General features: G+C 41.5%; 2 protein-coding genes across 3 annotated transcripts in view; both read right to left on the bottom strand.

Annotated features, from left to right (window-relative positions):
• The window catches only part of POC1B (POC1 centriolar protein B), a 54,396-nt gene extending 43,798 nt beyond the window's left edge, over window positions 1-10,598 (bottom strand). Inside the window, exons 1-5 of one of the 2 annotated variants that reach the window (XM_074169115.1) lie at window positions 10,492-10,555; window positions 10,431-10,459; window positions 10,149-10,233; window positions 1,177-1,348; window positions 220-399 (exon numbers count right to left, since the gene is read on the bottom strand). In XM_074169115.1, the coding sequence (XP_074025216.1) occupies window positions 220-399; window positions 1,177-1,348; window positions 10,149-10,233; window positions 10,431-10,445 (452 nt within the window). In that variant the 5' untranslated portion in view covers window positions 10,446-10,459; window positions 10,492-10,555. Of the gene's footprint in view, window positions 1-219; window positions 400-1,176; window positions 1,349-10,148; window positions 10,234-10,430 lie in introns of both variants that reach the window. The other variant, XM_074169114.1, reaches the window with a different exon arrangement.
• GALNT4 (polypeptide N-acetylgalactosaminyltransferase 4) lies at window positions 7,887-9,638 on the bottom strand. Its single transcript, XM_074169113.1, has one exon. It carries the CDS (start codon window positions 9,636-9,638, stop codon window positions 7,887-7,889), a length of 1,752 nt encoding a protein of 583 aa, XP_074025214.1.
• Window positions 10,599-27,752: the final 17,154 nt, after the last annotated feature.

Genomic DNA, 27,752 nt, shown 5'->3' with positions numbered 1-27,752 from the left:
AACAGATTTAATATGTACAGATATTAACACAGAGCAAACTTTCAGACTTCAACGAGGATATATATATGACGTGTGTGTAAGACTGACTGATTAAAATATTATTAGTGATAGATGATCATTAATCATCCACAGATTTTTCTTCTTAGTTCTGCCCTAACAAATAAAAACATTTTGTTAGGAGTTCTGCTTATTTACAAAGAGAATAGAAATAATGCTTACTTGGCACAGCGAACCCAATGAGTGTGTTGGAATAGGGAAAACAAAAGGCTCTGACGCCGAACACTCCATATTTTTATTGATTTATCATTGGATGCTGAAACTAGAAAGTGGCCATCATGCGAGAAGTTCACGCTACGAACAGATGCTGTATGACCTTTCACTACTGATGATTCTCCATGACTAGGAAAAAAAAAAAAAACCCAAACCAAAACACTATTATATTAAACTGAAAGAGTTTAAAACACCATAAAAATCAAAAGTTTACATATTTGGAATCTTATCCAGATGAAAGAGCAATGCATACAGGCTAAATTTTAGTGCTGCCAGTATTTTTTGCCTTATTTGTATATTAAATATTAGAATAAAAGACTTTAAAGGAATTGTATTTAATATTACCAATTTTAGAAAACAGTGCAATTAACTAGCAGCATTAGCTTATATACAGTATTTGAAAGAGAATTTATTATATTTTTGATATAGTAATCTACAAAATGCTTAAGAGTTAAAGTAGCATCAGTCTTTCTGAGGTCATTCTGAATAGCTCAATCACTACTACTCAAGAAGTCTAAAAACAGTCGATTCAAAATATTTGTTTTTTCCCCAAAATGCTATTCTTCGTTTCCTTCATCACTTGTCTCCCCAAAAGTAAGTGTAGCCATGCAATCCTTATTAAAAAGAAATACATCCTTCAAGCCAGAGCGATACTACCAAACAGTCCTACACACATGAAATTATGACCTCCGAATTGCTATATTTTTCTTCAGAAACTACAGAATATTCAGTAAAGAACAAAGTAACACAGTAAAGAACTGTGTTGCTTGTGCTCCCAATCTCTGCTTCTGTCAAAGCCTAGTCAGAGATGTGGAAAGGAAAGCCAAACTTTTCTTGGGCAAAGACTCCAATATTCACATTGCACATTAATGAAACACATAGCCAGCATGACCCAGTTCTACTCACATGCAAGGAATCCATAGTCTGACTGTACAGTCTTGAGAAGCTGAAGCGAGGAGCTGCCCATCTGGTGAGAACTGTACGCTAGTCACAGCTTCTGCATGGCCTATAAATTTGTAAGCTCTGCATTGTGTCTTCAGCTTCCACACCATAAGAAACCTATCCAAAGAGGAAGTAGCTGGCAAGAAACAAGAGATATGAGTCTACTCACTGTTACTAGAAAAAAAATCAGAGCTAATGTCTATGGATTTGGATTCACCAGTGAACTTACTGGGTATGAAGGGGAGGGAGCAGTTACTGGCCTTTAATGGATACTTGGCCTGAGCAGAAGCTTGGCAGGCAGCAATGCCAACACCAGGCTTTTGGAAGGACACCAAAAAACTGGGACGAGTAAAAGATAATTCTTAACAGGTAACTCTCCCACATATTAAGCAAACTGACTTAAAAATACTTTATAAAGATCAAAAAAAAAATTCCAAAGCTGAACATCATGCAGACATCATTAAGTATGAATCCAGATTTGGTGTTACCAAATATGAGGAACAAGAGACAAATTCTTCAGTGATCTCACTTTGATCTCCGAGATGGAATTTGTTTCAAGAATGAAGTGTTTGACTCTGAAAAGATAGGCCAACTTAAACTCAAGACATCATTACTACAATAAATATGATAATTCTGTAATCCTATTTAAGTACCAATTTTTAAGTACTGACATTTGTCTAGTTCAAAACACAATGTGAAGCTGTTGGTCTGATAACAGAGAGAGATGAATCAGTTTGTTTTTTTTTTTTTCCCAGCTACTTTACAGGTGGCCCATACTATGTACCTTTGAGAAGGTAGACATAGCTTTTACCAGAGTTTGATCATTTTCAGGAAACTATAAGAAGCAAAAGCAATGAGGAGTTGAATTAAACTGATGACTGTGATATTCCTACTCCTCTATTATCTTCACCTCTGCTAAAGTGCTAGCATGCAGGTCATAAATAAAAACAAGGGATTCACACTTCCACCCCTCAATTATAAAATCCCTAGCCCTAGTACAGAAAGGGAGTGAGAGGACGAACAGGGACCTCCTGGAAGTTGAAGAGCACATGAAAAGGATGGTTCTTCCTTTCCCAACCTCTTTCAGGCACCAACATAGCACAAAGGAATAGAGTCTGTTTATTAGCACACATATCAAGGCAAGTCTCAAACAAAATATTAGATATTAAACTCTCCTTAGGAATTCAGCAGAGATTATTTTTACTTCTGGTAAAAGATGTGGGACCAGACTATCCCTATGCCCATATCAATAAGCCTAAATTTGACATAGAAGTACAGGATATTCCTCCCCACTGCCTCCAACTTTTCAGAACTCTATTTTACAGCAGGGTCTTTCTAATTTTACTTAAATGATTTCTTTTTTCCTCTTTGATTCAGAAAAAAATGTGACCTAGACTGGCATAAAACAGCAAGGAAAAAATGAACTGTAAGCCAAAACAGAATTTGAAGGCATCACATTGGAAACACGGAACAGACAAGATTGAGGGTTTCTAAAAACAAATAATGCACAAACTGCCAATTACCTGTGGAACACTAAGAGGTGCCTTATGAACTGCAAAAGGCCATGTAATACCAGCCCTCCTTGCTTTCAGTTCTTAAAACTGAGGGAAATATTTTAAAAGATGACAATACAATAAATTCAAAGCCTGGTTTCTTGTAGTTTGCTCCCTCACAAATAGATTATCCCAAGGTTAATGAGACAAGCAGTGACCTGAAGTTCTTCTTTCCCTGGGACATCCAAAAAGCATCTTCCTTGTTCTCCCTCTGGACTCCCTGTTGTCTATGCTCACACAGCATCCTGAAATAGGTTTCTGTCTTGAAGCCACTTGCTCATTACCATGACACTCAAAGGCCATATTATCTCTGATGCTACAGTTCCAGCCCAGCTGACACCCCCCCAGGGGAGGTAGAGGGCAGAGGTTCAGGACCTGCACAAGAAAGGGGGAGTAACCGAGGGATCCATTGCAGAATTCTTTTCCTAAGGCTGATGTGAGTCTATATCTGAGAGGCATAAACTCCAAAAAGGGAACTCTAAGACAAAACTCTGAATCTACATTCAGCTTTGGCTCCTATCCTGCCAGGGAAACCAGGTTCCTTCACCACTGACAAGGCTCAGCCAAGCCAGACTATTCCCTGTTCAAGCAGGCTGAAATCAGCTTTGGTGCAGGCAGCCAATGCCTAAGTATTTTGTTGCATATTAAACATTTTGTCACAGGTACTAAATACAAGAGCCTACAAGGTAACAGTGTTGCCAGCAATAATTTCTATTATCAATACTAATCTAACAGTTTTATACATGAAAAAAATCTACTGCATAGTTTATTATTATCAAATAAACTTCTTGGGTTTTCTTTTCATTCCATTCTAGGGGATTTTGCCTACTTCATAACAATGCTTCGCCGTTTTACTCAGGCATGGTATCTTAAGAATTGCTTCTTTATCCTTTTAAGGATTTTTCTCCCCTCAAGTTCATGTTGTTTATGCGTTTAAATGTTTGAAAGGAGGGGAGCAAGGACCTTCCAGGACAAGATTATGCATGGGGTCTGACAGCAATGCAGAGCAGACCCAGTTGTTATGCTCTCTCAGCACTTGCTACGTACACCAGCACCCTACAGTCTGACTTTCAACTACCAGACCACCAGTATATGGTCCACAGCAGATCTCCAAGGCTAATTTAATGTATTAGAACTGAAACAAAAGAAACACAGAAGGTCCAAAACAATTTTTAAGATCGGCTGTACCACAAGCATGCACACAATCCTCAGAGAAAACATGACATAACCAGAAACTTGTTTAGAGGTAAAAGACAGAATTTGTCCTTGCTGTAGTAATGAAAGTATTTGATCAACTGCAAAATATAACTAGAAAGAAAAAAGCTGAAAGTTTTCACTGAGCTGACTCCAACATGCAACTCAGTCCAGTTTATAAGCTCAGTGCTCTCTGTACACACCCAAGTACAGCTGATGCATCTCTAGGTAATTTGCTTTTCTGGTGATGAGTCATAACAGAATTGAACACCAAAGAATAAAGACTTGGCCTTATGCAAAGGCCAAGTGTACACACTGCTTTGCTGCAGTTCTCTGAACAGATGTCTGGGCTTCACATACGCCACAAAAAAAAAAAAAAAAAAGTATTTGCAATGAAACCACGTTCAACTTACAAGTTGTGAATATTAACGGTATACATTTTCATATATACACATGTATATATAAAGACACAAATTGCTGCAACATAGAATTACCGTTACGCTCCATTTCCCACAATACCACAGTAGTGACAATAAGAAAGTCTTGCAAAGATCAGAAGACACATACTCAGCCAGGCTTTAACCGCTAGGTGTACCCCTTGGTCACCCCTTTTCCCTCCCAATCTCCAATGTAATTAACTCACTCAGTGGAAGAATTATTGGTCAGATGAAGTACAGGGCTGTGCACATGATGTGTGTATGAATATTCTAACACCACCACCATCAAAAACTCACACACTTTACAGGAACCTCGCAAATCTCAGTGTGATAAGGTGCAATGTCACTATACAAACACATTTAACAGTGATTCACAAGATTTCCTACTTGGAGGAAAGCAATTATTAATGGAACCTCTGTCAAGGGGACCAATCTGGAATTCTAAGTGCAGTGGATAAATTATGAGGAACTTTTCATAACTCCTATAAGTTTAAGGTCATGGCAGTTTTTATTGTATACTGCATGTACGTACACAAGTGGAAGAGAATTGAAAAGAGTCAACACACTAGCCAAACATTTAATTATCATTCTGGATTTTATTTTTTCAAAAGAAACCCCAAAGCCTTCCCACATTATTCAGTGTTAAATTTACATTCAATTTCTTTTAAGTCACTTAAAATCAGTATTTTAGAATATATACAAGTGTTCCCCACATTTTCAAAGTCTAACAGAATAGAAAAATCTTTCAGTTTCAGATTTTCCAGAAATCTGTACACGCTGAATAATAACTGGATTAGAGTATTTCTGTAGAACTGCTGCAACTCAGTTCAAAACCAGTGGAACTTGAAATGGCAAGGGTTTTTTTCCTTCTCTTTCTCTCCCTTTATCTAACTCTTCCTCCCTCCCCCAACCTTTTTATTCCCATTAGGAAGAAATTTAACTTTTTAAATATTTTTTTTAGGGCTAGGACATTTACTTTTACTTTTTTTCTTTTAGTTTTTAAATAACCACAAAAATAGAATGGGAAGTGGGGGGAGGAGGAGGAAGGGTTCACATACACACAGAGAGAATAACTTATCTAACTTTTAAAAGGCAGATTCACTTAGACTTATTGCTTAAATAGATAAGGAACACTTCAAATGTCAGTTTTAACACGAAGGTAGTTCTTTATATGAAAATTAGTTTTTGCCAAATCCTAAAAAAGTTAATTGTATAAAAGTTGCATAGTCTATATTCAGACCATTTAATTACTTTCATCTGAGGAAACATGCATTGCACATACAACTTATGCTCTGCCATGTAAGAGAACCCAGACCTTTTTCCTGTCATCTCTATTGGATGTAACAATCTACAGCCAGCTTTCCACAAAAGCACATACTTTTTATGTAATTTATTGCCCCAGTACATAATGACTGGCTGCCTTTTAAAATTTGATAAATGGTTCACAACTTGTAAGTCCACAAAAGAATTCCTTGCTGCAGAGCGGAATGGAATTTTTCAGGAATGTCTCCCTTATATAGTAAAGAAGTGCCCTTTTTTTTTTTAAAAAAAAAAAAAAAGTCAGCTTAGGAAAAAAATAAATCAAATTGCAAGTAACCTCCTAAAAATAAGTTAAAGGCTTAAAACAACCCATGCCACACAGTGGCAAACATTTTTAGCATGATTCAACGCTACATCCTCAGTTCCAAATTTTCTTCTTCTGTTCCCCCCTCTCTCTCAGCCTGCTTCCACCCAAACCTCTCGATTTTTTAAAACCACTAAGATTCAAGAATATGTCTTAATTTACTCTTGCTTTATTTTTGGCAAGTCTTCACTTATTTCAGGTCTCACTTGCTCCCTTTTAATCCTTCTACCTACTCACACCTGCAGCAAATGTACAACTACTACATTCCTCAAGTATCCAGACTTCTATTACTCACTACCTCAAGTCCCTACCTACCAGCTCCATGTCAAGAATTACTACACTATGGCTGCTGAAGAATATTTATTACTTCAGTGAAAGTAATCAAAAAAGCTGGAATGCCTGAAACATTAAGAGAAGCGTTCAACTTAAATCATATAAAGCTAAAACACACAGATATTAACACAAGATTTTTTTTTCAAGTACGCAAGGTATCTATCACATCTACTGTCTATAATCACACTCAAAGCAGATTAGTGACATGATTCAAGGATCAATATTCTTCAGAACTCAGCAAAACAGGATACAGAAATCATTCTAAATAAGTTGTTTTGTAAACCACCTAACCAACAAATCTTGGTCTCCTCCAAGCTGCCCTTTGCCTTTTCAACTCCCTTTACTTCAGGAACTCCAGCTTCCCAACCTTACCTAAGGTCTCCCATGGTACTACTGTGATTAGAAAGAGGCAGCAGACGCTGCATTATTTCAGAACTCTATCTAGGGCTGATGTAACTATTGTCAAAATCCATGATGCAAAATAAAACTGTCCAAGTTTTCCTCCGTATCTCATTCTTCTACCCTGCTGACAGACCAAAAAAAAAAAACACCAAAAAAAAACACAAAAAAAAAAAAGGATGCATGGTATAGTCACATAAGCTATGAGCTATGTGTGCCTAGGACACCAGGCTTAATATGGAAAAGCTTGCACAGAGGCCATGTAAATATTAAATATATAGCTACGAAACAGCAGTAGCTAATACAATTCTGTGCTTTTTCTCCTTCTCCATTACCTTTAAACAGAACTCTTACTTGCACCCATTCCTATTTCCTTCCCATTTGTGGTACTGCCAGCATGTTCTCAGTTCCACTGCTACTACACTCTTCTCTAAACGCATGAGAGCTCCCGAGTCACCCTCATGAGGTAAATTTTCCAGAATAGGCACAAGACTGCACAACAGTGCCAAAGCCCATCTAGTGAAAAAAAGCTTCCTTTTCTTAAATGTAATATAGCTAATTGTCACCCTGAAACCCTTAAGAGCATGCAAACTCCCAGAAAACTGCAGAATATTACAAGGCTTAAGATTCAACTTTCCCCATCAATGTCAATTCAGTAACATGGTACAGCAGCATTACATTATAACATGTGTATCTAACACTCGAAGTATCTGCAACATTGGTCAGTTAACTCCACTGCAAGAACTTTCACTTTTACTTCTGCAAGTAAAAAGATCTTTACTTTGCTGTAACATTATCTTGCAAGTTTAGTGCGTATAAATTTTTTTAAGGAAAAAAAAATCCCTCCTCAGTCCACTCAAAAGTTTTACCATAATTAAGGCAGACCAAAGTAAGAAAATAACAGATCAAAATTTTACAAAAATAAAGGGCATTAGATCTGTATTCAATGTTTTAGAAACTAAAGCCCAGTATTTACTTTTGCTTTCCATACAGTTCACCACAGAGACAGAGCTTCTACACCACTATAGATGCATCTGAAGACAATCCAAGGTATACAATCAAACACTGGTATCTGCTCAAGCATGTAAAAACCTTGGAGATCACAGTCTATTTGATTCGTACTACCAGCAGTTACTATTTCTCAAATTTCCAAATCTGATTTTTATCTGCAGCATTACAAGTTCTCATTTGCACATCAGCACGCCCCTCAGCTGTACGATAAGCAGTAAGGCACTTTCCTGAACGAGGATGATAGATAGTTCCATCTTCTTTGAAATGCCATATAATAATTTCTGGGATAGGAGATCCGTCTTTTGGGCAGTTCCTCATACCTATGAAATCTTCATGCTCAGGGACTTCAGCACATAGCTCAGTTACAGAGTTAAATCTAATCTCCTTATTTGATGTGTATTCAAAAAATTGATTGCCTCCCTGACCATGACATCCGAACAGAGAAAGATGAGCCCCAGTAGGATGATGTTCTGGTAACACATAGTCAAGGCATTCCGAAGGTATTCCTGCACTGCGGATAGCACCATGCCAGCCAGGACGATCTTCTGGTACATGCAGCTCAGGAAATATGTTTTTTAAATACCAGTTAAAACTCTTGCATTTCAAACGCTCTCTTAGTATTTTTCTTTCAGAAATATCTCCATAGTTTTCTTTTCTTGCTGAAGGATTTCTGTTGTAAAAGTGCTCTTTGTACCCATCCATCCACACCTCAGCAGCACGTGCTGTGTTCTGCAGGAAATTCGGTCTAGCATACGGTGCACGCTTTGGAAACACATGGCCTACATGGGAGCACGGATGAATTTCCAACATGCCTCCACACTGCCAAACCCTAAATGATAATTCTAAGTTCTCCCCTCCCCAAACATCCATTCCTGTATCATAGGTACCCAGGTATTCAAAATACTTCTTGCTGACAGCAAACAAGCCACCAGCCATAGTTGGGGATCTAATGGGGTCGGTTTCAGATTTGCGCCTGAGACGTTCATGTTTAGGCACAGAGTGCCACTGGAATGTCAGCCGCCAGTCAAACCCCCCAATCATGGGCTCTGCTGTTTGCATGTAGTATTCAAATGTTTTCCAGTCAATGGTGTCAATGACAGGACAAACAATAACAGTCTCGTTCTCAGCAATCCTCTCGAGCAGTGGTTCCAGCCAGCCAGAGACACATTCACAGTGACAGTCTAGAAATGTGAGGACATCACCAGTAGCAAAGGTAGCACCAATTAAACGTGCACGAACTAATCCTTCTCGTTTGTTAGTTCTTATCAAACGAACTCTTTTCAGACTGCTTATATATTTTTCAAGTTCAGTCTTCAAATACACTTTGTCACTCAAGTCATCCACCAGTATAATTTCTTTTAGAAGCACTGAAGGTGATGTTTCAAGAACACTATGTATCGTCCGTAGCAACGTTGACCAGGCTTCATTGTAAAAAGCAATTATAACAGACGTCGTGGGCAGTCTCCTGTAGTCGTAAGATTTAGTTTTACAGCCACTCATTCGATTATCTTCAATGTGCCGGTGGAGGGAGATTTTATCACTCAAGTAGATATTAATTGCATACTTCTCAATCAGCTCTTCTTCCTGTTTCTTTTCCTCAGGATTCAGCTGCAGGCGAGAGGGCTTACCCCATTCTCCTGGGGCATAAGGATCAGGCGGGAATTTGTCATAAACTGGACGAGCCAAATCCACAGCCTCTTCTGCTCTGTCAGAAAAGCGCCTCTCCCATTTCCCTTTGGTGATGCTCTCCCCGGCAAGGGAGGACCCGAAGGCAGAAACCGACAGCTCGACCACGAAGTAAGCGATCATCAAGAAGCCGAGAAACACGCAGCTTTTGCGGACCCATGTCCATCTTCTCGCCAGCCGGATCCTCATTGCAGGCGATTAAGAGGAACCCCAAGCAGAGAGGAGCTCCGCGACCCACTGCTGGCTGCCCCCCGCGCCCCCAGGACGGAGGGGGCTGCAAGCACTCCCAGTTTCGGGCTCGGGGCGCCGGCCGAGTTCGCAGCCAGTCCCTCGGTGGCGGGCCCAGAGGCTTCCCGGGGGACGGCGGGGGGAGCGGGGCAGCAGCGGAGGCACGGGAGCAGCCTCCCCCCCGCCCCTCCGGCCTCGGCGCTCCCCTCACTTACTTCCTCCTCCTCCTCCTCCCCTCTCGCCGCGGGACAAACCCCTCCTCCCGCCTTGTGGTTTGCTCAAAAAGTTGTCGCTTAAGGAAGGGGCAGAGACTCCTCGGCCCGCCCGGCCGGCGCGGAAGCCCGCCCCGCCTCCGCTCCCGGACCGACGGCCGGAAAGGAGGGAGAGGGGGAAGGAGGGAGGGAAGGGAGCGAACCGCCCCACCCGGAAAGCAAACGGCGCCCAGCCCCGCCGCCGGCCCCCGGCACTCACCCAGCCCCGCGCCGTCCGCGTTGAAGGCGACGCCAGTCACCGCCGCTCTGTGGCCTCGGAGAGTCTGGATCAAGATGGGATCCTGCTGAGGGAGAGGGTGCGCGCCGTCAGGCCCCGGGTGCGGGCGGCTCCCCCACCCGCTCCCCTCTACCCCCCCTCAGGAGCCGTTAACCTCCCGCACGCGGCAGCGAGCGCTCCCGGCGGCCGCACCAGCTGTAGCCGCGCAGCCTTCGGCGCTAGGCGACACCCGCCGGCCGCGGTGCTCTGGTGCCGGTCCCTTACCAGCGGGGAGGCCATGGGCGGAGCAGGGGGCGCCGCGGCAACAGCCGCTGCCTGAGCGGCGCGGCGGCCCCTCAAACCCCCCGCGCTCCAGGCGCGGCCGGACGAGCCCCGAATTCATCCGCGGCGCCAACGGCGCGTCTTGCCGGCCGCCCATTCGCCGGCCGCCCCGCGGCGGGGGCGTGGCCGCCCATCGGTCGTGTAGGTGCTCGACTCCCTCTTAAAGGCGTAGGGCCACAGCGGCCCCCGCGTTGCCTGGCGACCGGGCGGCGCGGCCTCACCGGTGTGCGGGAGGGGTTTCCCCGGCCGGGCCCGGAGAGCAGAGGCATCGCCGGTAGGGACGGGGCAAATTACAGTCTCTTGTTTCCGAGTGTGTCCGTTGGTGGGGACGCTCAGGTGACACCATGGGCGGGGGTGCCGGCCGTTGGCGGGTGCTGCGGCAGGAGGCGGGAAACCCGGCCTGGCGGTTATTATTTAAATAAAAAACGACCCAAACTACAGTTTTTCCTACCACCGTGTCAGGGAAACCCCCCAGTGCTGGGCTGGTTCTCAAGGCGGGTGGCAATGCGGTGCCCCCAACAGCACCTCCGGTGTTTCGTCTGGGCTTTTTTTAATGCTCTAAAAGTACAACTACCTTTTTTTTTAAAAAAAACAAAACAAAAAAGACAACCACAACGCAGAAATGGTGGTGTTAGTAGTGCTGTGAATATTTATGCAGCTTCGTGATAATTTAGATAAGGGAACCAATCTCACTGAAAAAATACTGCTCCAATAGCGATGCTGATCCAAAGAGGGTCTACGTCAATTAGCCAAAGGGAGGGCTGTGATAGCAAAATTGTCATTCTATATGCAAGTGTTCGTGAAGAAGTAACTTACCCTGCTTTTACCTTTTTTTTTTTTTTTTTTTTTTTTTTTTTTAAATCCAGCCTGCATTTTACAGAATTTCATCACCTGACATTAAACTCTTAGCTCTACAGAATCAGGTCAGAAATTAGGCCAACATGTAAGATTTGTCAGTTATAGGACAGTTCTAAATCAGTTGTGTTTAACCATCAAATGCACAATTTAAAATAACAATTTTTAAAGTGCTGAAAAAAGCAGGATTATCGTGGCAAGTATATAAGAAGGTTTCCGCAGAAATCTGCTTGCCACTCCTTACGTTGATGTTATGGAAGCTGATAATTTGCCTCTACAGCTTCAGAACATGGTTTTTTTTTTTAAAAAAAAAAAAAGTGGTGGGGCAGGACACATTGACTTTAACTTGAACCTAACCAAAGCTACAGTTTTATGTCATTATTTGTCCTTGATTTGGTTTGGGGGTTTATGTTACTTTTTTTCTGCACAGCTCACTCACCCATCCCTGTGTGCTAGCTCCCATGATTTCGTTATCACAAACTAAAACGTAGCATTAAAAAGAGTTGATAGTGATAAAACTTAAATGCCCCACATTCTACCACGTTGCAGGAGCAGTGATTTAACTAGTTAAACTTAAATTCACTTGGTCCCTTCACCTTTCCCAACTGTTTTTCCAACTATCCTCTTTCTCCTAGGGTTTATCAGCTGTGAATGATGCCTCTCAGCAGGGAGACAGCCAAGCTACATTTAGATCCTGTCCCTCTGGGAAGCAGGTTTAATACCAAACTTCGAGTGATCTTAAGTTATTCTGTGTTGTCTTTTCCTTTTTTCCTGAGTGAGAGAGACTACGCTCTGTGCTGATGTAATTGTGTATTATGGTATCGCAGTATTTCTTGTAACCTTGTGTTCTCAGGTTCAGACCTGTTCTGGAAGCTCCTTAAAACCCAGTGGACAGAAATACATGTTATTTTATTTACAAGCTGAGCTAAATGACAATTCTCAGTCATACTGAATCTTTTTCCTTTTGCCTTCTTCACAGCTGCTATACTTCCAGCAGCTCAGTATCTTTTACTCATTTTGGGATGCTAGCAATAAACTGGAGTCTGTACCTGCCCACAAAATTCCTGAATTATAAATTGCCAGGTGATAGGCATAAAGCAAAGGAAGGTCCGTGATTACTGAGAGAAAGAGGGCGGCATCCCTCTTTCTACAAATGGCTGGAAGAGTTTTTCTCAAATTATAGGGCTTATAAAGTTAGTCTGTTCCTTGCTGCTTTTCCTCACCTGAGAGTGTTTTGAAGACTCCCAAATGCTTGTAGGAAGCAAAGTATTCCCTTGCCACAGACATATAATTAGCTATAATGACTGTAGCTATAAAGCTGGCAGGTAATAGTTTTTATGCTGATCATTTTTTCTCATTAGCATGCATAGATTTTATTTTTAGAATGATTTTAAGTTTATTGTAACCTGTAATAATTTAATACAATTATGAGTTGCCATTATCTTCTTATGGTTGAGAATAACTGCTCTGCGATACACAAGTGCAATCTACTGTATTAAGTTGTTGTACACTGTGATGACAATGATAAATGGTGCATCAGAAAACATCTTCCAAGCGTCATGTCTCAGTAGGCTGTTGTTTCAGCAGCTGTGAAATTTTGGGTTTTTTCTCAGTCACTGAGCTAAGGTAGTATATGTCCAAACAGAAATTGTATGTATGGAGGAACAGTTAAGATTGTAACTCAAGGTTCATGCAGGCTGCACGGTCACTGTAGGAAAGGACCTAGTGAAAGTGCGTGTGGAATTCAAGGACACATGGACAAACTTGGTACCCTTTGTGCATGTATGTTGCAATGCACACGTCAGTTACACTGATCACATATGATTTCATAATAATTGAGGTAATACAATGCATGTGCTCAAGGGGCAAGTGTAATATACTAGCTGACCTAAAGGTCCATCATATCTAAAATGAGGAGTTTATAACTTAATGTTAGTACAGAGTTTCAGTGTCATTAAAATTTTAAAATAAAATGGAAACCCCCTAACTTTAATTACGTGGAATGATATTGGGAGCAGCTGTGTTAGCAGCAGAGCTGTCCAGACCCCCAGAGAGGCCTTTGGCCCTCAGGCTGTTTGCAGACGGGGGACACGAGCAGGCAGCCGTGTGCCGTGGGCGCTAGAGGGGAGTGTGAGATACGCTTTGCCAGCGTGGTGTCAGTTATTCATCCACCTACATGCAGGAGAAGAATGTAGTCTCAGGGCACAAAGATTTAATTACAGGCTGTCTTGCAGTTGTAGAACCATTATACTTTTGCCCCCAGCATCTTTCCAGCCTCTGATCCTGCCTTTTTTTCTCCTACATCAAAATGGTTATGAAAATAAATATTAAGACGGTAAAGTAACTAGTGGAATACTGTTGTTTTTTTGGCTTTGTTGAGATTTTCTTACCAAAATCCCATTAAAGTCTGTTTGCCAAGAACAGCAAGACAAAGAAAAAGAAAAGAATATCAAGTAGGTAAATATAGATTTGAAATGCAAGGATGATTTGGAATATATAGGATGTTACTTTTAGTCTAAGAAACATCCTGGTTCCTGAGGGAACTGGCAGGTGTAGTAGCTAAGCCATTCCCCTTCATATTTGAAATGTCATGGCACTCAGGCGAAGACCACAGTGACTGGAGAAAAGGGAATATCACACCCAGACCTTAGGAGCTACTGACTAGTCAACGTCACCTCTGTGCCCTGTAAGATCATGGAGCAGATCCTCCTGGAAGTTAAGTCAAAACACATGAAAGATGAGGAGGACGTTAGAGCCAGCCAACATGGTTCACCAAGGGCAAATCATACCTGACTAATCTAGTGGCCTTCTATGATGGAGTGACTGGGATAGACGGACAGGATGCAATCCAGGGGACCTTGACAGGCAACAGGCTTGAAGAGTGGGCCCGTGCAAACCACATGAAGTTCAACAAGGCCAAGTACAAGGTCCTGCACCTGGCTTGGGGCAATCGTCAGCAGCAATACAGACCAGGGGATGAACGAATTGAGAGCAGCCCTTCTGAGAAGGACTTGGGGATAATGGTGGATGAAAAGCTGGTCATGAGCCTGCAATGTGTTCTCGCAGCCCAGAAAGCCAACTGCACCCTGGCCTGCATCAGAAGAAGCGTGGCCAGCAGGTCAAGAGAGCTAATTCTCCCCCTCTGCTCTGGTGATACCCCACCTGGGGTACTGCATTCAGCTCTGGAGCGCTCAGCACAGGAAAGGCATGGACCTGTTGGAGCAGGTTCAGAGGAGGGCCACAAAGATGATCAGAGGGCTGCTGTAGCTGATAGAAATTTGAGATTTTTCCTTGTTCAGTGTATAGATTGTATTTGTACTGAAGGATAAATAAGAGAACATGAAGTGCCCAGAGGGAAACGTGAAGGAAAACTGCATAATTTAAAACCAGCACTTTAAACCAAATAACCATCTGGATTAGAAGCTGAGCGCAACAATGACTCTGCCAAAGAACTTGTCTTAAAATAATTAGACTTTGTATGAGAGTGGGTGTGTTATCCAAAGGGGTTTTTCTGTTTGTTCCTTTTAATTAGATGCTTTTGTATAAAAGATATATATCTCTCTAATGACTACAGGGACTAAATTCGTTAATGTTTCTCCCTAAGTGCAGCACAGTAAAAATACTGACATAGTAATATGCAGCTGAAGCACGCACTGAGCTACATGTAAACCTCTTAGTGTTACTTTCAATGTAGGATCATAACTCATACTCTCTATAATGTATGTGCAATGTGAGAATGTTTGCAGCCGCTGATTATTTTCTGATAGCAGAACTGGTTTGACTATGGAATTTTCTGGGATAATCCTATTATGGTGTTTTATAGCAGTGGCATGACTACCTGGCTGGATGCCCACATACAATTCCAAATTTAAAGAACATCTTTCTCTCTTTTTTTTTTTTTTTTGGTAATGTTTTAATGAATGATCGATACCAGCTATATTTGCTGTGTTGCCAGTAATATAGATATGTTGGTAAATATTTTTTTTTCAATGCATGTCTTGCATCTAGGATTTCTAAAAGTAAGCAAAGCAGTTGTTTTCTTAATAGGTATGTGGTATGACGGCTCTTTGCCATTGTATACAATACCTGAGAAACTGTCATGTTGCAAAATTCAATGTGTTGGAATCAAGTTACTTTAGCAAACTGTTTGGTAATGTGTGTTTAAAATGAAGAACTATTCATGTGTCTTACCAGATTCATGAAGGTTAGAACAAGTTTGGAAAAATTTAGTACAAACGTACAAGGTTAGAACAAATTTGTTAATGCTTCAGCATATGCCGTATAGAATGGTGTTTATAGAATATCTTCCATTTAGTGCTGCTTAACAACAGCATCATCTAGTGTAACGTGGATATTAACTGCAAGAGGGAGTTGATGAAAACTGATGAACAGGGAACTGTTGTACGGGGCTACCTAGCTTGGTGAAGTATCTGTTTAAGTGTGTATCACAAGGCAACACTTCACCCAAAAATCTGGTAGGGAGAATGAACTAGAGAATGGAATAAATAGGAGCAAGAGAAACTAAAATAAGAAATTTTACTAGAAAAATGAGTTCTTGATATCACAGCTCACTTCATTTAAAAAAAAAAAAAAAAAAGAACTAGCTTTTGTTGAAGTCCAAACTCTGTGAAACCAAATTCTTGAATGAAATTAGAACTAGGAGAACTTGATTCCACTCTTCCTTTGGGTTAGTTTCAAGAGGGACAGGAGTAAGGCAAGCTGTTTCTGACCAGCAGTGGCAGCTGCTTCAAATTCAGGATTGTTACAGAGAAGACTGGGTCACATGAGAGAAAGAAAACTTTACAGGTTACATTTTTGTCGCTTCATAGGCAACCCTAAATGCTAATTGATCTGCATTCATCATTGCTATACCAGAGCAGGGTAGAGACTTCTTTGCCTGGAGAAGGAAAGCCTGCTTTTTTTTTCCTGTTGCAGCACAGGCTGCTTGGGCGGGAGGAGCTTTCCAGCACGACAGTTGACAAACCCAAAACATGACAGAGTACCACAGATGCTTCCTGCTGCTACCATTTAGGTTTTCTCTTGATTATTACTTGCGTGGCTGATGCACACAGAAAAGTGAAGGGGTTGCTAGTAATTTCAGACTCTCAGAAGTTTTATTACTAAATACACTGTTCTGTTTGTGTCCCTGCATCGAATATGAAAACTGCCACCATTAATAAGAAAGGTGGGTGCTGGTCTGATTCAAAGAGTAAGTGGTGAAGTTACATCTTGGCAAATGCTACTTATGAAATGATAAAAATCTAACCAGTGGGCCCTATTCCACTGATAAGGCATGCAAGTACAGTGAGTCATTTTGGGGGTAGAAAGTCCAAACTGCAAATATCTTCCCCACTCCACACCTTCTTTTCTTAAACTCCCTTTCCTCTCCTGCAGGAAGGCTGTATATGCACTTAGCTGGATGTGTGTGTCAGATGGCTTTAAGACTACCCGCAGAACCTCTAATATTAGTAAATTTTATGCTGATCTCAGCATAATGACTGGTTTTGTTTCAGAGAGGGACAACTTCTGAATGGCTGAACAACCCATATACTGTACAAAGGAGAGAAACAGAAGGTGGCATCTGCCTGATACCACAAAAGGGAGGAGGGAGGAATACCCCTGATTTTCTTGTTAAAACAAGTTTGTGAGAACACCGCTCAGGCTCCCTGTAGCAATCTGTTGTATCACAAAACATCACTTGTTTTTATCATTCTGCACATTTCTAATCGCAAGGCTGCTGCGTGTGGACACACGATACCCAGAATCTCCATCGCAATCCGGTTGGGATCCTGCAGGGTGTTTGTTTTACAATGGCAGTTCGCATACATGTTCTACAGAGACTGGTCCCAGCTGTGGGGAGGGCCAACAGGGCCTCATAGCAGACAAGATACCCAGCAAATCAGTATCACTGTAACCCCTGAGTGCTACAGAAAACAGGAGTCAAAACGCCACCCCTTTCAAAGTCCGAAGGGATATCTGGGTGCCGCAGCTTTGCAGCTGCAGTAGGAGGAATCGCACAGGAAGCGTGCTCCGACGGCTTCTGCCCCTTCAGAACTAACCCTGGCAGTTTTCCTTCTGTGTGCTGTGAGGCTGCAGCCTAACAAGTATTTTCACACACCACAGTCTCTCTGATGGAGACAAAATACTAAATTCGTGCTAAAATAGTGACGAGGCAGCCTGTTAGAGATAATAGCACCTAACTTACTCTGTGCACTGCTTGCATTTTTTTGCACCAATTCTTACTTAGAAATTGTTTGCTGGCTACTTTGACTCTCATTTAAGAGAATTCATCCTTAACTAGACTTTTGTTTTGAAGAACACAGCCTGCTGTTAGTATAAACAGCTTGTTCTTGCACCCATAGAACAGTCAGAACGTGCTTTGAATTTCCAAGTTGCTGTCAGAAAAGAGTCCTAGATGCTTGCTACAAGAGCTGCCTTTAAGATCACTCCTGCTGCAAGGATGTTTTCCTGCCATAGTGTTGAAGATGATCGTGAAACCTATGTCTTTACCCAAAGCATATGAAACCTTGCAGATCAGCACATTTTACTGACACATCACTTAATTATGTTAATGTTAGCCACATTTGATTTTGTTATTTGAAATAAAAAGCACTTGATTAAGTTTCTTAAATCAGTTTACTTAGAACATTTGGTTTTCTAGTCTTTTTACACTCCCTCCAACCTATCGTCACGTATGTCAAACCATACAATGATCCATCGTGGTTGTCAATTTTCAGTATGCAGATTCACAGCACAGATCATAGCAGGTTCTCCTCCAAGCCTAAACAAGAAGATAACTGAAATGTTCAAGCAAAAACATGAAACATGAACTGATAGAGGACATAATTTGTAGCACTCCTGACATTAGTGCCTCGAGCTGGAAGAGCCTGCTTTAAGACACACGCTTTTCAACTTGTATATTCATTCTTTTTGCTACTCTCCCTCCTATCCCGTTTATCCTTCTTTGCTTCCCTTGAAGCTTTCAGCAACTTCCACTAGCCCCTGTCAAATCCCCCTTAACTTCCTTCATCCACAGCATTTCAGCTGTTGCTTCCTCCACCTCTAGTTGCTGGGGCACAAGGAGCCACAGAGGGGAGCACCTTTCTGCTCAAATTTTGCTGTCCAGAGAGCAGCAGTTTACCCAGAAGCGGTTCCTGTGTGGTTCACCGCGCTGTCCCAGAAGCTGAAATGGCTCGACGGAGGGGACGCTGCAGAGGGGATAACCTGAGCCAGCATCGTGGACTCCCATCCTGCTCCTCTGTGAAAGGCTCAGTTGCAACCCCATCGCATCCCCCTGCAACCGGGCAGAGCAGTTTGCTCAGAACAGGTACAATTTTCAGAGAGTTTTGCTGAAGAACGGACACGGCTGACTATTTGGATACTTAACAGGTTGCAGCTTGTCCATGCTTTACACTGGGATATCAAAAGACATCCCCAGCACCAGGAGATCCCCCTTGACAAGTGTCAAATCTTGTTCAAAAGCTTGGAGATGGTAGAGTATCAGCAGCAACAAGGACTAACAGAGAAATATCACTTCCCCCTCAAATTACATTCTTTGAAATGGCTAAGCCCTTTTATTTCATAACATTACTCTTTCCCCAAAAAACCAAACTTCTTGACCTGTATAATTTTATCAGGGTGGTTAGTGGTTAAGTGTATTTCTCTATGAAGTTTCCTCAAAGGTCTGATTTCTAAGTTAGAGTACAACCATCAAGCCTTACAAGACTGAAACAAGGCAGGAAGGCCACAGGAGCACTTGTCTGGTGTTTGGCAATATCCCAAACATCGTCAGTTTGGAAATAACTATCTACGGCTTAACTGTTGAACTTGGATTGATTCTAAAGTGCAATGTTTCAAATGGGGTTTATGATAGCACGCAGGAGTATGTTTCAGCATTTCAGTCTTTTAGACAAAAGATTGTCAGAGATCAAGCGTGACTTTGGAAAACAAACCCTGAGGGGTCCATTGATTGTGCCGATTGCCTTCGGGGACCGTAACGAAGAAAGCTGATGTCAAGTAGTATTCTCAAGTGGTGTTTTATCAGCTCCAACTCCTCACCCAGTGACTAAAAAGCCTGTAGCACTTCTTCATTCAAACATATAAAAACGCTGATCGTCTTGATTGGAATCAAGCTGACACATGATCATTTAGTTGATGTTCAGGCTCGCACTGTTTGTAACCCTTTCAAAAAAGAGCAAAGTCTGTGATATTCAACGTTATGATAATTGTAGTCAAGTATTGACATGCCTGCAGAATGGCTGGGGACCCCTGCTATCCCAAACTCTTTAAAAATGGCAGTTCAGAATACTTTTAACTACCTGCTGCAGAATTTAGTTCATCTTTTATTGAAAGATTAATACCTTTGAACTGAAACACACTGCAATATACTGGCCCTACAGAAGAAAATTCAAATTATGTCTGCACCTTTAAGGTCAAGAGCCAGAACGCAGCGTATCAAGATTTAGTGGTGTAGGCACTCCCCCATCTTCTAAACATACTTATTTTAAATCTGTTTTAGTTTCAGAAGAAATGTGTTATTTATAAAAAAAAAAAAAAAAAAAAGAAAAAGCTATGACAACTGTTTTGCAGAAACCCAACTATTTTTTTCCAATAGTTAGAATGTCAAATTTCTATTTGAATCATCTCACATTACTTTAACATTTGGTCAGCCAGCCAGCTAGTTTCACTCTACAGCTTATACGTGGAATATTTGACAGAAGCTTTTTCCTATTACATCCTTTTTAAGACTAGAACGGCAATTTTGTAATGTCAGGCTTCCTACATGAGCTTTTAAAGTTTTATATGCAATTATCTGAGAACCAGTAAAAAGATACTCCAAATCTGATATAACACTAACTTCTCCAGATGTAACAAAGTATTTCTGTAACTCAAGGCAAAAGAGGGAGCATTTGTATGTAACAGCAGAACCAATACTGCATTTAATTTAATTTCACAGGTATTCTGCTCAATTAGATAAAAGCCTGTAACACTACTGCTTCATGAACTATAAGGAGAAAAGTCAGCTTCTCAATTCAATTTAAATTATAGGCTTTATGATAGAAAATATATTGTTCAGTGCTTTTTATTCTTGGTCAGTTAGAACAATAATATAGATACCATTAACTTCATATGACTGCAAGAGAACTTTATCTTTCAGAAACTGATCTTAAGCACAAAACCCCAATTAAAAACACACAGTAAAGAGAGAGCAGGGCAGTGAAACCCCACAAATCTGCCAACAAGTCAGCTTTTCATTTTCCTTAGAAATAGCCACAATTATTAGTCTTTATACACCTGAAAGATTTGAAAGAGCCAAATAACGGAGTGAGAAATCCTCTTCTTCCTTGAGGAGCAGCTGCTTTCCACAGGTCTGCAGCAGAGCTTAAAATCTGTGGGCTTTCCTATGAATTACAGACTGCTACTTTGTGGTGGCTAAGCATGTCTGGCTTGTAGTGTAAAACACAAATATTAGAAGGCATAAGCGAAGTTTAACAGATACCCACTAAGGACAGTTCAAAAATAGGATCACAGGATAATTCAGGTTGGAAGGGGCCTTGGGAAGCCATCTGATGCAAGCTCCTGCTCAAAGCAGTAGAACTTCATGAAGTTCCATTCAGATTATTTCATGAAGCATCATTCCTTTAATGCCTGCAAAGACAAAAAGGCTGTGAATTTTCCTCACTGAAGAGTTATTTTCTGCTGAATAATCTCCCATCTCTGCAAAAAGAATAAGCTTGAATAAGCCGTTATTTTGCGCATTTGAATACTGATTTAACCCAGTATCGCTCTTCGCAGCTCAGCATATCTTCCCAGGCAGCTGTCTGCAGAACTGCATTGCGCTGTGATGGGATAAACTCAGGAAGGAGGGAAAGGGGCAGGGATTAGAAGCCACACAAAATCTATGCAGTTTAGCACCGAGCAGTAACAACTAAGCTCTGTGTTACTTCTCCTGCAGGTTTCTCTCCTAACGGGAGATGAGGAAAGCTCAAGTCTGGCTTAAGCTTCACTGACCTTTACTAAGTTGAAGCTCCCTACAAGGAGCTTTTCACTCATGACCAGGAACTTAATTCCTGACCATCTCTGAAATTTAAAAATATCATCACTGAAGGCTTCAAGATTAGTTGTTAGTTTAAGTTCAGCTCACTAGAGAGCAACTCTAAGAACTGCAAAAACACTTAAGTAACAGTATTTACACTAAGCTTCATGTTACTTACATTAGCCATAGGACAAACTTTTAATTCATTTTATTCCATTTTCATCTTGTAAGAAGATGATATAAGAAAGAGCTGCTAGATGAAAAAAAGAGAAAAACGCATGCTTCTATTTACTAGAACATGTTTCTACTGGGGAAAGGGAACTGTGAGCTTTCTTCAATGCACATATGCTATCCACTTTCCAAAAAAGATGAAAGCCACTAGCAACACTTTAGACAACCTGAGTTCCTCTCTTGTAAGAAGTCCCCTGGGATACCTAACAGGCTAGCAAGCATAGGATATCTTCTCATATGCAGTAATTTAAAGCCTGAAAGTTGTAGCATTTTAGATAAAAAACAATCAAGGTAGATTTGCTTACGCTTGATCAAAATTTGGGAGTACTTTTTAAGTGGTAGCACCTTTCAGTGCTGTCTTCTAGAGCAACTCATAGGAGAGCTCATTTGACAAGAAGGATAGAAAGAACTAGCTTTGACAAAATTCAGAACAACAGCTTCCTCTCCCCTGCCCCCATTAGAAAAACAACAGTATGAGTTTCATTTCAAAGTTTCAAAGCCCAAAAGAGCTATCACCAGAATTGCTTAGCTGGTTACCTAGTGGATCAGGATTCCAGAAGGCCCATCGTGACTTTACAGAAAGTGGCATCAACTTTAGCTATATTAAGAGATTAATTTTTTACTGTCCCAGTCAGTCATAATTCAAAAAGGTTTACTGTAGCAGAAGTGACCCAAGCTCTGCTATCACACTAAGCATTACAGCAGGCAAATACCAGCAAACCCATTGGTCAGGTCGGTTTAACATAAGAGAAAGAGAAGCGTCAGCTCCTTGCTTGCTTTGGCTCAGGTTTGATCACTCTAGTCATTTACTTATTTGTTGAATTCCATCTACATGTACAAATAATATCTATGAGACTAATGGAAAAACCGTGAATTACAGCCTCCTGTAAGCCTACAGGAAGAATTTCTGGATCACAGAATGGACCAGGTTGGCAGGAACCTCTGCAGATGATCTAGTCTACCCCTCTGCTCTAAGCAGGGTTAGCTACAACAGGTTGCTCAGGGCTGTGTCTCATTGGGTTTTGAGTGTCTCAAAGCATGGAGACTCCATAACCTCTCTGGTCAACCTGGTCCAGAATTTGATCACCAGCACAGTAAAAAAAAGTATTTTCTTGTGTTCAGGGAGTATTTCACATTGTAACTTGTGCCCATTGCCTCTTGTTGTATCAATGGGCATCACTGGGAAGAGTCTGGCCTCCCTCCTTTGATTCCACCCATCGCACATGCACAGCTGTGGCAAATTAGACCCTTAAAGAGCTGAAGATCTTAATGTTTGTTTTCAGGGTTGGTTGGTGGGTAGGAAGAGGGGTTGCTAAGCAGGTGTTTGCTACCTGGGGCCAAGAGATCTGTGCAGCATGGCCACAGCCTGCGCCTACTCATGTTAATTCCTTTGTGGATCAATCACTCCTCCACAGAGATCTGCAGGTCAGGATCACTATTCTTGTTCAAGTAAATGTTTTTATAATATAGCTACCTTACATTGCCATCACGTGTATTTTCCCTATTAAGTTCTCATAAGCTTTTTATGCATATTTTCAAAGCCCTGCCCTTAGGACTTTTTACTAGAAGTGAGTCTTTCAGATATACCCGACAGAAGAACACTGTAAGGCACAATGCTTTTGAAGTTTCCTGCCCAGGGCTTAAATTTAAGTGTTCTCCTAATTCTCTGCACCTGTACATCTGCAAGCATGACCAAAGTCCCACTATATGTAGAGCTGGAACCTTGTCTGTATACCGCGGCGCTTTCATATAAGCAGACACTGAAGTACAAACAAAAATCAAGGGCTCAGCAAGGTAAGGGGATTTTATGAACTACCTGGGAGAAACATTTGGTCTCATGTTTGTTCTCTACTGCTCATTCGTATGTTCATTCACTGTTCGCTCTTACTCAAAAAAATAATTCTTCAAGCTTTCACACCAATTAAAAAGTGGAAGGAGCACATTAGGGACCCTTCACTGGAAATACCAACAGACCCCATTGCACAGCAGTTTTCCAGTGTGTTAGCTGATAGCGGGTGAGATCTTGAAGTAGAAGGCAGAAAAGAAGACCGTAAGGCAAGGTAGAAAGATGATAAAGGAGACAAATCCACAATTGCACCTCTTACTCCACCTGTCCTTCACTGATTCCCTACAATAGTCCTTGGCAGACTGGAGGGGGGAAGAGGAGAAAGGGAGAAGATACCAAGCTTTAGGTCATGTCCATACTACTGCTAGGTTTATTAGAGCAGAACCTAGTTGAATCGGTAAAAGGGAAAAAAGCTAGGAATTACTCATATTTTTTGAAATTAAAATGTGACAGAAAGTACATTTTCCAGAGTGTTTTTTTTAATTTAAGAATACTTAATAGAGTGCTTTTTGGATGATGGTCCTCAATGAATTAGACTGTTACACTGATCAGCATATTAATGACCAATACACGGTGTTGTAGTTTTGGCTGAATTTACCAAAACCAGACTGACAGATGGCCCTTCCCCCCCCTTTCCCCCCCACCCCCAAAAGAGAGGAGAGAAAGAGATAAGGAGATTTAGAAGTTTAGAATGAACTAAACTACTTTAATGAAGAATTAATATTAAAATTAAAAAAAAAATAATAATGAAATAGATACAATATATACAAAACCGTATCAAGCTCCCAGGATGACAGTCACGTCACCGGCAGGCACTGGGGAAGTCCCAGACTGGACTCAGTGACAGATGGGAACTGGATTCCAGCTCTGGAGTCAGGAACACACGGATCGGGATCAAAGGCAGATGAACAGACAGAGTCCTCTCTGGACGTCGGCCATCGCAGGAAGGGGGCTGACCCTTTGATCGCTCAGCTTTTATACTGAGCATGGGGCAGATGGGATGGAATACCCCAGTTGGTCAGGTTTGGGTCACCTGTCCTGTCTGCTCCTCCCTACAGATGTGACCCCTTTACAGTTTTCCATTTCCGACCCTCTAAGGGGGCAAATAACGAAATTGGCTGACCTTGGTTGTTATAGCAATAAGTATAAGCAAGGGCCTCCCTGCATACCATTCCTTGGCATGGAGCACAAACATTGGTCTTATCATTCTGAGAACGAGCAGTTTCCTCCACAATATACCGTTAATTTCAGACAGTTAGAAGAGGCCTAGCTAGGATGTAAAATTACAGAACAGAAAATTGGTTCGGTTTTACTTCAAACCGGGACACACGGCAAGTGAGTAAAGACATACCTTCCCATCTTTAGAAGTCGTGTTGTCAGAAAGCAAATCCTATCGCTTCCTACCAAAATACCCATTCCAAGAGCTCCCTATTTCATGTAATCTATGCTTGACCCACGTATCCTTTGACAGGTCCTATAACAAGGATTTGAATCTTCTAAGTTGATAGTTTCGCAGGTTTTCTCTTCAAACATATAGAACAAAACACTATGCAGTAGCTGCCAGCACAGTATTCAAAATAAGCCCTGTATTTCCCCACAAACATCAGCCAAATAGTGGCTTACCTTGAAGAGATCTGGAGACTAGCTTAGGTCATAACTGAAGATGCTTTGTACCTACAGCCATCAGAGCAACCAACTTGTGGAAGAAGGAGAACGTCAAGTTAAATCCTGTATTTGTAAAATTGAAACTGCCAAACATAATAGATGTGTCTTCTAGAATTTATTTGTAGAGCGCTTTGGTATTTTTATTGTAGTACCTTAAATCAGAAGTTTGGGTTCACACAAGGGTTTGAACTGTACTCTCTGATTCTCTATAGGAGAGACCGAAAGCTTTTAAACAGGAAAAGCTTGTATTCACTTTGTGCCTTTTAGCAATTGTCATGGAGCAACACCAAGATTATGCCTTCACTAAGGAGAAAGCCATAGGAAGTTTTCTGTATGATCGTACTTACGGTCTTCCAGCACACTTCAGCTTCATGCCCTGTAAGAGAGGCGGCCTAGGAAAGCAGATGAAGATGTTCAGAACACTGTTAAATACTGATTGCCACGAATCAAAGGGATACAGAGGGTGTACTTGCATTTCAGCGAGCAACTGCTGCTTCATAGTTGGATTGACACTTGTCACTGCACCATAATCAGAGATGCTGGGTGATGTTCCAGTATTCCAGAATATACACTTTCATCAACCAAAAGCTGTTATTTCCCAGAAATTCCCTTGCTAGTCATTTTTCCGAGTGTGAATTGCCACCATCTTCCAGTAGTGGTAAGCCAAGGAGCCCTTTACAGCCTAACAATTTTATAGATTTTTAGAAAACTAAGAGATGTCAGGTGCACGTAACAGCAGTAGAGAGTTACAGAGAAATTCACTACATCTTGAAGATCAGATATGGCTGAAGCTAGCTACTGCCCATCTTCTGCAATGCTACACATCCTTACCTACCTTTTAAAGGAATAGACCCACAACACTAATGAGATCTGAAGTGGTCATACAGTTGCACGTGGACGCAGAACAAAATCCTCAGCCTGCACCATACAGGGCAGGAGAAACCTGCTTGCTTCCTTGCAGCTGTTCGTGTTTCAGATATGAACTATGTAAATCTCCTCTCTTTTTTTATATATAAACTCCTATTGATGCTGCTGACTTCCTATGAAAGCATAAGAGCCGTGTCTAATTTGTTTCCCCTACTGAGGAATATTCCCTGCTTTGTCAGATTTGCAGTGTAAGCACCAACTCCAGCTTCATGTTTTGCAAGTAGAACGGTGCTGCCACTGCTGAGTGAGCTACCCTTTTCATGCTGTCTTCTTTCAGGCGTTTAAGCCCATTCCATAGTTTTCTAAGCAAATCCTCATCCTGTAACTCACTTTGAACAAAAAGGACAAGTAGTACCTGTAGGAGGCTTTTGGTTTAGAACCCGTGTAAGCCATATGTCCTTGATGGATGCTGCAGTCTCTTGAAGAAGGTGGTTAGGTAGTTCTGTATAGAGCCCAGGGGAGAAGATGAGCAGGAACAACTCTAAGGCTCTTGGTTCTGGCCCAGAATTTCTCATGGCATAGCCCTGAATAAACAGGCCAGTTCAGTATCTGGAGATAAGTCAGAGCTGGACCCTCCATGCTGGCCAGGCTCATCCAACAAAGTTAAGGTATTTCAGTGAGGGCTTGAAATCTGTAGGATCAGAAGATATGTGCTGCTTGGGGAGAGGGTAGAGGTGGAAAAAAGCAGGAGCTCTTTAGAACCAAGTATTTGCATCAGAAAAGCAATGACATTAAGACATTCTACTTTAATTTATGCAAGGCTTAACCTGATCTGGATTCTCCTAGGGCTCTGCAGAGGCTGGCACTACCAGCAGTAGAAACTGAACTTATCAAGCCTTTGGAATAACTTCCCAACACAGTCAGCCATACACGGGTTACCCTTCCATGAATGTTACATATGCTTTCTTACTATGAAACACATTGGAAAACTCCCTGTTATTCTAAGAAAATCTCTGAGAGCGTTAGTTCATATTTTCTGGTTGCTTACACTTACGACAGACCCCTGCGTTTACCCACTGGTTTAGCCTTCAGGCATTTGTTTCTGTTATTCTCTCCAGGCTACTCCGTGAAACAACATTTTCCTCTTCCCGTTCAAGACCAATACAGAAAAACTGAGTCCTGTTATAGAAGAATTTTCACCCCTCCCTCAAAGCCAAAATTAGGTGTCCTAACGTTTGTCTTACACACAAGTACAGTAGACATCCTGCCCAGGATGCTGAATTTTAAGCCACTTCACACAGAAATGCAGTTCTGGGCTGACTGATGTTAAAAGTTACTATTGCTTGATCATAATACCACGTGCACCATCACCTCTTGAAAGAGCTTAAAAGTCGTAGCAAGAGCTATTTTATAGAATTCGCGTACATTTCAGGTTTAAATCAGTACTGTACTGACATTCAAGAATTTCGGTCCCCATACAGACTGAGATAAACAGCACTTTTATTTATTTCAGTTACAAGAAGAAAGACAAGTAAACCTTACAACCAGAAAGGCAACGAAGGCCTCACGAGCTCAGTGATAACCAGTCCATAATCTAGGCAACATGTCATGATTTCTTGAGATCACAAAGAAAGCATACCATACCCCTCCCTTAAACAACTTTCTCCTTATTTCTGTAAGGAATTTTCCTGTAAGAACAGCACACTGATGTTAACAGAATCAAGAGGGATCACTGATGTACAAAGCCTACATTTACCCTCCCCCT

Source organism: Numenius arquata, chromosome 2 (genome assembly GCF_964106895.1).
Source record: "Numenius arquata chromosome 2, bNumArq3.hap1.1, whole genome shotgun sequence".
NCBI classification, from domain to species: Eukaryota; Metazoa; Chordata; class Aves; order Charadriiformes; family Scolopacidae; genus Numenius; species Numenius arquata.
The sequence above is the reverse complement of the archived record's forward strand: the minus strand, read 5'-3'. Positions and strand labels throughout refer to the sequence as shown.